General features: G+C 35.4%; 1 protein-coding gene across 3 annotated transcripts in view; it reads left to right on the top strand.

Annotated features, from left to right (window-relative positions):
- Window positions 1-135: 135 nt before the first annotated feature.
- Window positions 136-12,178, top strand: part of LOC139977490 (E3 ubiquitin-protein ligase CBL-B-B-like) — a 55,453-nt gene continuing 43,410 nt past the window's right edge. The window contains exons 1-2 of one of the 3 annotated variants that reach the window (XM_071986841.1): window positions 136-319; window positions 2,289-2,816. In XM_071986841.1, the coding sequence (XP_071842942.1) occupies window positions 306-319; window positions 2,289-2,816 (542 nt within the window). In that variant the 5' untranslated portion in view covers window positions 136-305. Of the gene's footprint in view, window positions 320-345; window positions 543-2,288; window positions 2,817-12,178 lie in introns of those variants that run through there. The other 2 variants (XM_071986839.1, XM_071986840.1) reach the window with 2 other exon arrangements.

Here is a 12,178-nt window from a genome sequence, read left to right as displayed (position 1 = left end):
TTCATAATTAAAATCGTTATTTTATATTCTGTGACCTCAAAGTAAGATTTCATTTAACTTTTAGGGAATTTTCTAAATTTATTTATTCAACGACAAATTTTGATTTAGTGTTCTGGCAATAGAAGTCGAAACAGGAAGTATGTACATGGAGCTGATTCTACACTTATCAACACGACCATGAAAACACCCCACTGCTGCGACGAAACTGTGTAGACTAGGCCTGAAAACAACCCAACGAATGACTGATTCCTGTGATATGGAACGATGCTGAATTTCAAGTGCATCGTTGAATATTTTCAAACTAGATGCTAAAACTTTGGTGAGTAACGAGGGTACGAAACGTGAACATTTGTTTCTAAGACGGTCTTGACGGAGGCTCTGTATTCTCACCGATTCTCACATTGACTTGATATTGACTTACTGTAGCCTACTGCCTAGGCTAAGTAAGTGCAACTGTAGCCTTGTACTTGAGTAAGTTGTAGGTGTAAGGCAGCCTAATGAAACGAACTGGAAATTGGAAGTACTTGACAAGATAATATTCGGTAAGCTTCAGTGCGAAGAAAACGTAAGTGACACTGCAGTCCCCAAAATAAGATTTTTGTACTCTAAGAGCCATAGACCACAATATAACTAAGCATTAAACTTCTTAATTACTGGCACTGTCTAATTAATGATGCTTATCAAAATTAAAATAAAACTGTTAGTGTTAGTAAACTGCTTATCCACTAGAGAGCCTGTGTAATAGAATGTGTAAAAGTAAGTTGGCGTGACGTTACAATCCTAGCAGGATCTTCTTCAGAGGCTAAAAGTAAGTTGGCCTGAAGTTTTGATCCTAGCAGGATCTTCTTCAGATGCTAAAAAGATGCATATGTTAGCAAACGCAGCCCACATTTATGGTCAGCCTTTAACCTAATTTTAGGCCTACCTGTCATTACCTGAAAGTCATTTATGCTATGCCTAATGTTACGTCTAACTAGTAACACATTCCATATGATGTTGGACCATTTTCACTTGGACCTACGTGAAAGTTATCTTATGCTGCAGCAAGTCACAGATAATGTCACATGACCAAATAGCCAGAGGATGCTTTAGCACACCAGTCTACAGTGAAATTTATTTTTGTGAAATTGGTTCCTTTGGCTAAAGTTGAAATGATTTATCCTCTCCTGATGATGGATGTCTTTAATATCGAAACCTTCAGAACGAGTGAGGTTCTTGACAGACTTTGCAAATGCTTGTGAATGGTATTGTTTCATAATATTATTTTAGTTGACTTGGTATTTTCACTTTTGCTGTCCAGAAATGCATGAAGACTAACATTACTATAGGCTAGATTTATATGGAATGCAACAGATGCAATAGGCCAATATTACTTAATTATGACTTATAAACAGTATGATTGCAATGCCTAATCTAGAAAATGGTGATATTTAATCCTTCACCAGACACACAATTTCAGATAGACACATCTACCAACTAAATTCACTAGAGCATCACATGATGCCAACATATGTATACAAAAACTTCACTAACTGTTGACAGAGTTATCATTAGTTGGTCTAGGAATTACAGGAATAATAATTTAAAATGTTCAGAAAGGTATACATCTATCTTAGTAACAATTTTCCATTTTGTTTTAATACAAGACTATCGAGGGTAAGTTGTGAAGAGAGGTTGATGTTGCAGCAATTCCATCATTCAGATGGTCCTATTAGTGTGTATCAATATTCTTAATACAAATGAACAATGGGACAAAAGAGAAACTTTACACCATTCAATTACCTGAGGTTAATGTCTAACTGTCTGGGGAAAAAACAGAATCACTGACAATTGTGGTTAAAAGTGCTACCAACTATGAATGAAAAGGCACTGTAATCAATTTACAGTTTAACCATCTGGAAAATGTAACTGTTTATCCAGTATTCCTAATAAATACCCCCCCCCCCAAAAAAAAGAGTAAATTAAAAAACTTTAAAAAAAAAAGATAAAAATAGAGAAGCAATTTATCAATGATAGTGATCATTATTTCCCATCTTGGACAAATTTACATTTTTTTTTTCAGCAAAGTAAGTTTTTTAAATACTGATTTTGTGTTTATTTGATCACAGTGTTTAGCTTTTAAGTCACCAAATAGATCTGTCAGTCTCTACCCATGTTTTTAGGCTTTATTTGAAAATGGAGCTCATTATTTTTATCAAATTATCCCATTTTGTTTCTACAAGGCAAAGATTCCCTTTATCGCTGACCTAAATTTCTTGCAAATTTTTTTATTTTTTTTTAAAATTCAGGACTCAGAAAACAATGGCTGTGAAACCCAAACCAGGCTTTTTATCTCGCTTAACTGACTTTGTTGCACCACCCCGACCAGCAGTGGACAGGCGAACCCTAGAGAAGACATGGAAGTTAATGGAAAGGGTGATGCGTCTCTGTCAGCACCCCAAGATGAAACTTAAAAACAGTCCCCCTTACATCCTGGACATCCTGCCAGAGACCTACCACCATCTTAGAGTAATTTGGTCAAAGTACGAGGGTGACAATAAGATACACGAGTTGTCGGATAACGAGTACTTCAAGATTTTTGTAGACAATACAATGAGGAAAGCGAGACAAACTGTAGACTTGTTCAAGCACAGCAAAGACAAAATGTATGATGAGAATGCGACATGCCGAAGAGAACTGAATCGTCTGTCCTTGATTTTTAGTCATAACTTGGCAGAGCTGAAAGTCATATTTCCAGGTGGTCTCTTTGCTGGCGAAACGTTTCGTATTACAAAAGCAGATGCTGCAAGCTTTTGGAAGAAAAATTTTGAAAACAGGTAAGTGCTTCAACGTTTGAAGGTTCAAGGTTCAAAGTTTGGGCTGTCATAATGCAACTTTACATATATATACTTAATATGTATGCATGTATGTATGTACACACATATATATATTTATACACTTATATATAGATATATATAGATATATATATAGATATATGCTATAAATATGTAATGTAGGTCAGATATACAGTGACTTACAGCATATTGTTACTCGAGTTTCACGCCTGTGCGGCGATCATCAGACAGGAATGAGACTCAAGTAACAACATGCTGTGAGTTACCGTATAGGTATATACTATATTATGTACAAGCTCTACTTCTATGTACTGAACACTTTTGAAGCAGGAAGTGAGCAACTGAATATCTAAATATATATATCATAAGCATTGTTACGAACGCAGGATTCTGCGTCCAGGACGCAATGTTTTGGCCAGGGACGCAAACTCTTCAAATTGCTTGCATCCGACGGACGCAAACATTTTTTTTTTAGAAACAAACCCCAAGTGTACACACTCATAACTAGGTCAATGGAAAACATAACACAACACATTTTTGAATGAACATCTATCATTATTTCTTTAAAACAAAACCACAACTTCTTCTTACAAGAACCAAAAGTTCTCCTACTCCTACAGATCATTGTATTTGTTTGAAATAAATATATCAACGGCAAGGTACAGGGTTAACAACACCCCATTACGGAGATTTTCATGCTAAAAATAGACACTGATGCTTTTCCAAAATACCTGTGATTTGATTGGTTGATAGTCCCCATCAATTGTCTGTGAAAATTCTTTGGTCATGCATAGCATTTTGCTCTGTGATCCATCCATGGATGAATTTCATTCATTTCATTTCATTTTACTTGGTACAGTACCTTCCTTGTGGAAGTTTTTGTTTTCTAGGACCAAGTCCCATTCAATGCATGAAATTTTCTAGGACACTTTTTGCAAGATTTGTTATCCATGTATTAAATGAATCGGACTTGTTCCTTAAAACAAAAGCTTCCACCAGTCAATTTATTGTGAACTGAACAAAAGATTTTGAACAAAAGATTCTTGTTAGTTGGACTTCAGCCAATTAACTGTACGTGTATACTACTTACTGCTACTAATATTTACCATTTTGTATATGATTATTTGGCATATATTTATCAAGGCATTACCTGGAGAAATGAATATTCCCAAGCAGCTTTAATCTTATTTCTAAATATCAAACCAGATTGAGGAGTATATAAATATTATGGGGATTTATTGCCAGCAACATTGATAAAACCTCTTCTGTGCAAATATCACCAGCTCATATCCTCAGCTTCCATATAGTGGCATTTAATAACATTTCCATGTTAATCAATATGCTGTACTGGAGTAACTAAATCACTTTTTTTATCTTGTTTCATTTTTGCAGTCCTTTTAGTTTCCTTTTGGTCTCAATGTACAGAATATTTGAACAGTCAAGATACATTTCATAATCAACAACTTTTGGATTTGAACAGGAAACAGCTGACACTTCCTTGCTGTAACCTGTACGAGCGATTAATTTAGTCAGTTTGAGATAATTTTCTAGTTCAGTTTCATCATATATCTATACACACATACAGGCTTGGGGTAATCGTAATCAGTAATCGTAATCGATTACATTTTTTGAAGTAATCGTAATCGTAATCGATTACTTTTGTGAAAATTACAAAGTAATCGTAATCATAATCGATTACAAGGGCAAAGTAATCGTAATCGTATTACATTTATGATTACAGTGAAATTTGAATGAGAAGGGCAAAATTAGTAGAAAAGATTAAAACTAATTCTTACTATTGGCTTTTAGTGTGACCAAAGAAGTGTTCCTGCTTCTAGAATTCTCTAGCACAATAAACTTATACTAAGAAGTACTGGGGATTTGATCGCCATATTCAAGGATTTTTTATCACCTGAATTATTCTGTTCAATGCTGCCTCTCAGCATTCACAATCCTTTTGCATACACAACTGGTTGTCTGTTTAATTGTCTGTTCATTCATACTTAGTAAAGATTCCTAAATCCTATTGGTCCATTCAGGTCAGCTGACCGTTGTTAATCCTGTGAGTAACGCACGGTAAAATTACGGGGCATCACTTTAATAAATCTTTGGTTATATGTAACCAAAAATGTTTTGTTTTATGATTTTCCCCCACACAAATGGTAGTGTATGAATGAACGGGGTTAATCAACAGTCTAGCGTGCGTTGCTCACATGATTAATGCACTCCTGGTGTTAATGCTATCGCTGGATGCACTCGGGCTCCACTACGCTCCGCTACGCTCCGCCCTCGTGCATTGCTTGCATTATCCCCCGATCGTGCATTAATCCTGTGAGTAACGCACGCTAGACCGTTGATTAACCCCTTATTTAAATTGTATTTTTCACTGGACTTATGGGTTACACATCTTAAACGTGTTAAGGCATTTAAATGTGTATTGCCTGGTAGGAATTGTAGATATACTTCCACAATTTTGTCCGTATATACTGTAAATGCCCTTCCTTTGCCCTATTTCATTGCCCTATTTCCCGGCAGAGAGTTATATTAAACAGATATGCAGAGGATTGTGCAAGTAACCACAATGTAATCGTGATTGTAATCACGATTACATTACAATGTAATCGTAATCGATTACTTCAACTTTAGGCTGTAATCATAATCGTAATCGTAATCATACATTCTCAAGTAATGGTAATCGATTACATTCAGATGTAATCGCCCCAAGCCTGCACACATAATTTGTACTGTACAGTTGTTATCATTGTTACAGTAGCATGTTGTTTTTGCAGTAGGCTTTTAGCATACTGCAGGCAAGTCTGCATAGGTAGTTAGGGTTGGGCGATATTTGCTTTGTAATGTCACAATAAATAGTTCAAAAATTATCGCGATATTTCGATAATTACGATAATTTTTTCTGGTTGTTTTTAGTGTGTTCGCGAATACACTAATAGCAACTGTCGATTTCCCACCGGTGTTTTCGCGCAGCAAACACACCGAGCATAATGGCGTGGGGTCCAGGGGCCCGACTTAGAGCCGGGTGAGGTCAAGGGTGAACCCCTTGTGGGGGTCCAGGGGGCGAAGGCCCCGAAAAAGTTTTGTATTTTTGCGTGTCTGCCGATAAAAAATTCGCAATTGAGGATTCAAAATACTGACTAACTTTTTGAATTTAAATTGTCACGAAACTGATGAAAGTTTTAAAATGACAAGTTAGAGTTTTGTGATAAAATGAAAAGAGATTTAATCTGTCTTACAATCTTTATAAAGTTTAACTTACAAAACTCTCGATATTATGAAACAAACTACGTTAGACTGCCTAACAATCAGTTTACAACTGTAGTGTTTACCCTACTTAAATATCACGGTAGGCTACTGTACATGTGCTTCGAATTTTCCCAGGTACCTTGCCAAACAAGCCCCCTGTCTAACACCTGTTTGTTAACATTTTTGGCACGGTTCCAAAGAACTTTACATGGAGTAAACTATATTGGCTACACTCTAGAATTAATTAGGTCAGTCAGTAAAGGATCGGTAATGTTATGCGAAATATTATCTAAGACGTTCAAGGAAAGTAGGTAAATATCCCCATAACATTACGGTAAGCAAAACACACCTCAAGCCAACCGACTCCTCCGCATGAACAAAACAATCTGTTCCCCATGAAACACGAGGCAGAGTCTAGCTATACTGTACGTACATACAGACAAAGCACGATATCAAGGCCCCAATAGCTGCAGTATGGCCATCTTTATGAAAGTAAACCTTGTAATCCCATGTTTTAGGCCACTTGGCATGATTAACTTAATGCTAAATATTGTTTCCATGTCCTTGTAGAAAACGTCAACTTCGCAAAATACAATTAGTTGTGTTTTTGTTGTTACGTGAGATCCGTAACCTACGAAGTGGTGAGGCTATTTACTATACACTTAACTATGGTAGGATATTAATTTTTCCTTTTTTTTGGAAATTCTAGAAAATACTTTCTTTTCCCCCTGCTTAACACCAGATGTGGTCTTCTGGTTTATTCATAAATGGGTGTACCAGAGCCTTGTTTGCATGACATTTGTAGCATTTAGCACGATATGCAAGTTTCGCGTGAATTTTTTGAAAGTATTTTGCTCGATCTTTCGTAAAATTAGAAAGGTGTACCAACTTACTTTTGGTACACAATTGGTAATTTCTCTACTGATTTTCAGAGGTTTGTTCTCTATACAGTCAATGTTGTAAAGGACGGGTTTTTTTACGAAGTTCAAAAGTCAGTTAATGAAGTTGATAAACTTTATTTCTTTTCAACTTTCTTAACCATGGAATGCTAGGATAACATTTACACATAAAACGGAGAATTTTTTTCCACATTTATTTCAAATTTTTTTCACAAGAAATTATCGTCATTTGTTCAATCCTCAAAAAATATCGTCTTGAAAAAAAATTATTGCGATAATAATAATTTTCGAATTATCGCCCAACCGTAATAGGTACTGTGCATTTTACAGCTCATAGACTTAAAGATCTCTGTCACTGTATACTGCTCAAAAGGAAGTAGTAAAAGGAGGGTGTACTGTACATGCTTATCTTGATAGAGTGCTTTTAACGTTATGTACACACGATACATACAGTATATAGGCTACACTACGGCAAGGTGCTATCACCTCTTCCTACAGTATGTCAACTTTTTGATTTGAAATTTATAAACTTTTAATGCTGGTCCATAGTAAAATCCCATATTAAAGTAAATTATTAGTTTTAGTCAAATTTCATTTCAACATTTACAGTATAGTGAAGCAACATGTCCAAAATTTTGACAAAAATGTAGCACTTAAATTTTTCTACCTTGCCTATCTAATGAACTGGTTACCTTTGAACAATGCATTCAGGTTGGTAGAACCGTAAGTGTTGACTAATGCTGCATCTGAACTAAAGAGGATGATGGAGTTAGTTGCGGATTTGAAATCTAGGTATTTATAAGCTTTTGAAGTTTAATTTAAAATTACTTGTTGAAATTTTAAGAAAGAGTGATAAATATTTGGGGGGTTGTCAGGACTGATGTCGACATGTTCACAGTGTAATTAACTCTTCAGGTTGAAACTCCCCCCACCCCTTAATCCCCCACCCCCCCAAAAAACAATAATAAGAACAATCGCCAAAAAGTGTGGATGGTGATGAAAAAGTAGGTCAAGATTATAACAGATTTTAACGGATAAAATTTCCCTTTCAAAATATATTTAGAAATACAAAAACATACAAGAAATAAATTAAGCACAAGAAGAAACCAAAAGTGCCGTGTAAGTAAGAAAGCAGTGTGAAATTTAGTTTCCTGTTATAGGAAACAATGGTCATCTTTTTTCAGCTCAAACAACATTCTCGTTTGATGAAACAATAAGGCAATTAGCTTTGAAAATTAACAAGTGAAATTTGACTAGGTTAAGTAGCTTTCCCTTTCATCCTAGACATACAGATAAGATTATCTGTTAAATTGAAAATAAAAAAAACGACCGTAGGATAATATCTGAATCATTGGACTGCAAAGTGGCAATTTCAAATTTTTAATGTATTGTGTACACTGTATCTAAAAGGTATGAAGGAGAGAAAGGATAGGGGGGAAGGGGGGGGCTTGGAGAGACTATATTGAGCAAGGCTTGTTTGTAGGTACGTATATGGTACTTTTAACTTTTTATTCTTATTACAGTACCTGCTTAAGCAGTGTGAGACCATGTTAATGGCATGCTGTAATGATTAATTTGACTAAATATAAACTCTGAACATTGATTAATAATTCCTACCTGCTCTCAAAGGCCCAAAGACACTTCCTAAGAGTCTTTGATACATAGTTACCGGTAACGAGTACTTCTCTCATTTGATTCCCTAACGTAGTTGCTAAGTACTTCCTTTTTGATCCATCGTTAATTTGCTTCACTCAGTCAGATCTGATCAGGTCGTATCTAATTATTTTATGAGTGTTTCTAATTTTTGGCTTTAGGATCTTTGCTTGACATAATTTCGTTAAGTTGCAGGGCACACTGTATGCACCAACGATACTTATGGTAAAATTTAGTGAGGTGGATTGGGCCGGGGGGGGCGGGGAGGGCACTGATTATGACAATTTTAGGGGCATCCCAGCTGGTCCAATGATCAATAGTGAAGAGGTTGCTTTTAAATGGTTCTCTTGCAAGCATTTGTCCTGGTTAACTTAACTCTCTGTGCATCCACATCTCTTCATGCGTTCTTACAGTAGTCTGTTTTCGTTAAATAGTAAGCCTCTGAAGAAGATCCTGCTAGGATCGAAACGTCAGGCGCTCTAACATTCATGTAGTTACCTAAATTGACACATGATTTTTGCTGCACTCAGATATAAGCTATAGATTTATTTGCCATCACTTTTTGCTCTCCTTGTAATTATAAATTGTCAGGTGAGCTTATATGTGGCATCACACCTTTAATCATGGAAGAGGAGTGGGTGGGAGGAGGCGAGATGGAAAATAATTCCATCTCCATTATCTCATGTTCAACTTTATGGGCAGTACAGTACTTTATAATGTTATGAATGAATATCACATAGTAAAAATTTAAAGTTGGCCCAGTTTCGGCAATGCTTACATTCCAGATCGAATCCTATTGTAAAATTTATTCAAATAGTCAAATCTCTTTGAACATGATTATTAAAACAATTCTTTACATGAAACTGATTTTTCTTGATTTCTGTAAACATACACATGTATACTAATTACTGATTACTGTATACATACATATATACTTATACTGATTACTGAATACTAATCTAGTGAGTGTACATGTACCGCACACGTCATTCATTAATAGAAATACATTTACTTTTATTCTGCATTTATTTGAAACTACCCTCACATCGTTCAATCTCAATACGCCGGTGTACATTCTATTTTCACAATCTAAACTTGCCTTCGGAAATGATGAGACCCGAAAGAAAGAAAGAGAAAAAATGCAAGTTTGCAAATCTGCTTTCATAAAGATCTATAAAAATATTTTTCATCACAGTGCGCCTCATTACTTTGCATATTATATAATAACCATACGTAGTGTGTACAGTATACATATACGACAGTACTGTACAGACTATCGAATGAATGCTCCGTCGACTCTTAACACAAGTGAAGAATTGCATTGGCGATTCTCTATTGTCTAGGATTGCTTAGAAACCTGCGAACACCTCATCAACTTACAGCAGAATACAGCCACGTATTTTCCAGTTTTTGCTGGCTCTGTGATTTTTCTGTTATGACACATATTATAGAACTGACGTATTTATATTGCAGGGAATAATTCCAGAGTTCAAAGTTTGTGTAACAATTTTGAAGAAAAGCTATGAGCTTGTCTCACCTATAAGTTACTACATGGTGTCTGTAGTTAGGTTTACACAAATTGCTAGATGATACAGTACGTATATTTGCACTTGTGTAGCAATTTGACGATTTTGCATGTAGCATTTTACCTTGCGAAACCGGATTATTGTTATTGACCTAGTGACCTTTTGACCAAAATTGTTTAAGGGTCACTACTATACTGTATAGTAAGGGATACAAAACCTGCTAGATATGCTAAAAATGGCCAAACAATGGAAGGGGGGGAGGGGGGAATCATTTCCTTCCAAATTTCTTTGAAAGTTTTCGTGCCTATTTGGAGGAATTCAACTGTTACCTGTAATTACATGAAAATCTTTTGTGTTCACAAACCTACTCTCGGTGATCAGGTTAACTGAGCAAAGCTGGTTTCCTTGTCCATGTACTTAACAAGCTCTACGGTTGTCTTTACCAGCTCTACGGTAGTGTTGCCACTTTTTGCTGAACCCATTTCTTCTTCCCATTCTTGATACCTAACTGTATCCTACAGTACAGGAGGCCATAACGTTACAGGAGACACAAAAACCCGACCATGGTCCCAAACCCAGATATATTGCATCGTCCAGTCACATGTACAACTTTTTTCCCTTTCATAAAATGTTTATTTATCATTATATTACAAAACATTTTGCAAGTTCATGCTGAATCTAAAATATTAAACCTCATGACACGATCTAATGATGAAGTTGGTTGCAGCGTTTCATAATTTTGTTTTTCCTTTCATAAAATGTTTATTTGTATCATTATACAACAGAACTTTTTGCAATTCATGCTGAAAACTAAAATATTAAACCTCGTGATACGATCTAATGATGAAGTTGGTTGCAGCGTTTCATAATTTTTTATTTTTTTCCTTTCATAAAATGTTTACTTATCATTATATAGCAGAACTTTTTGCAAGTTCATGCTGAAAACTAAAATATTGAACCTTGTGACACGATCTAATGATGAAGTTGGTTGCAGCATTTCATACAGTAATTATTTTTTATTCCTTTCATTAAATGTCTATTTATCATTATATAACAGAACTTTTTGCAAGTTCATGCTGAAAACTAAAATATGAAACATTGTGACACTATCTAATGATGAAGTTCGTTGCAGCGTTTCATAATTTTTTTTTTATTCCTTTCATTAAATGTCTGTTTATCATTATAACAGAACTTTTTGCAAGTTCATGCTGAAAACTAAAATATTAAACCTTGTGACACGATCTAATGATGAAGTTGCTTGCAGCGTTTCAACGGGAGGAACATGCTACGGGTCAGTAGCTTCAACATATCAGAAGAGAGAACAAAGAGAAAGTAAAACAGGATCAGATCCTAGTTTCACTCTGATAATATCACAGATTCACAAATGAGTGCACACCTTCTCATGACTTTCAAACTTCTAGATCTCTTTGTGTTCACCATGCTCATTAACCTGTCTGTATTCTGTGCGTGTTTTTGTCCCTTCTGGTGTATACTGTAACTTGTCATTTAGCCCTTGAAGAAGATCCTGCTACTGTAGGATCAAAATGTCGGCTAACTTACTTTTACACATTCTCCTACACAGGCTCTCTAGTGGATATAAGCAGTTTGCTAACAGTTTTATTTTATTCTGACTTTCAAACTTGTAAGAAAGACTTATTCATCCAAAAAAAAAAAAAAAAAATGCTGCTCTATAATAACCGAAATATTAATGATGATATATTCGGCAGGACATAATTTAGTGTTCAAAGTTTGTGTAGCAGTTTTCAAGGCTCTGTACTTTCTCTTATAAAATGCTATGGTTTCTACATACAGTACATGACAGTACTAATTTATTCATACAGCTTTCCACTTGTACAGCACTTTGCCAAATTTTGCATAGCATTTTGCGATACCGGATAAATTATTCCATGGTTTGGTTTGTGACTCGTTTCTACTGAATTTGTGCAATTTTTGCACTGTACAGTACGTTACAACTAAAAGTGCACAACTTCATTGGGCCCTATAT

This window comes from Apostichopus japonicus, chromosome 12, assembly GCF_037975245.1.
Source record: "Apostichopus japonicus isolate 1M-3 chromosome 12, ASM3797524v1, whole genome shotgun sequence".
NCBI classification, from domain to species: domain Eukaryota; kingdom Metazoa; phylum Echinodermata; class Holothuroidea; order Aspidochirotida; family Stichopodidae; genus Apostichopus; species Apostichopus japonicus.
Note: the sequence above shows the minus strand (reverse complement) of the source record. Positions and strands in the feature narration are given on the sequence as shown.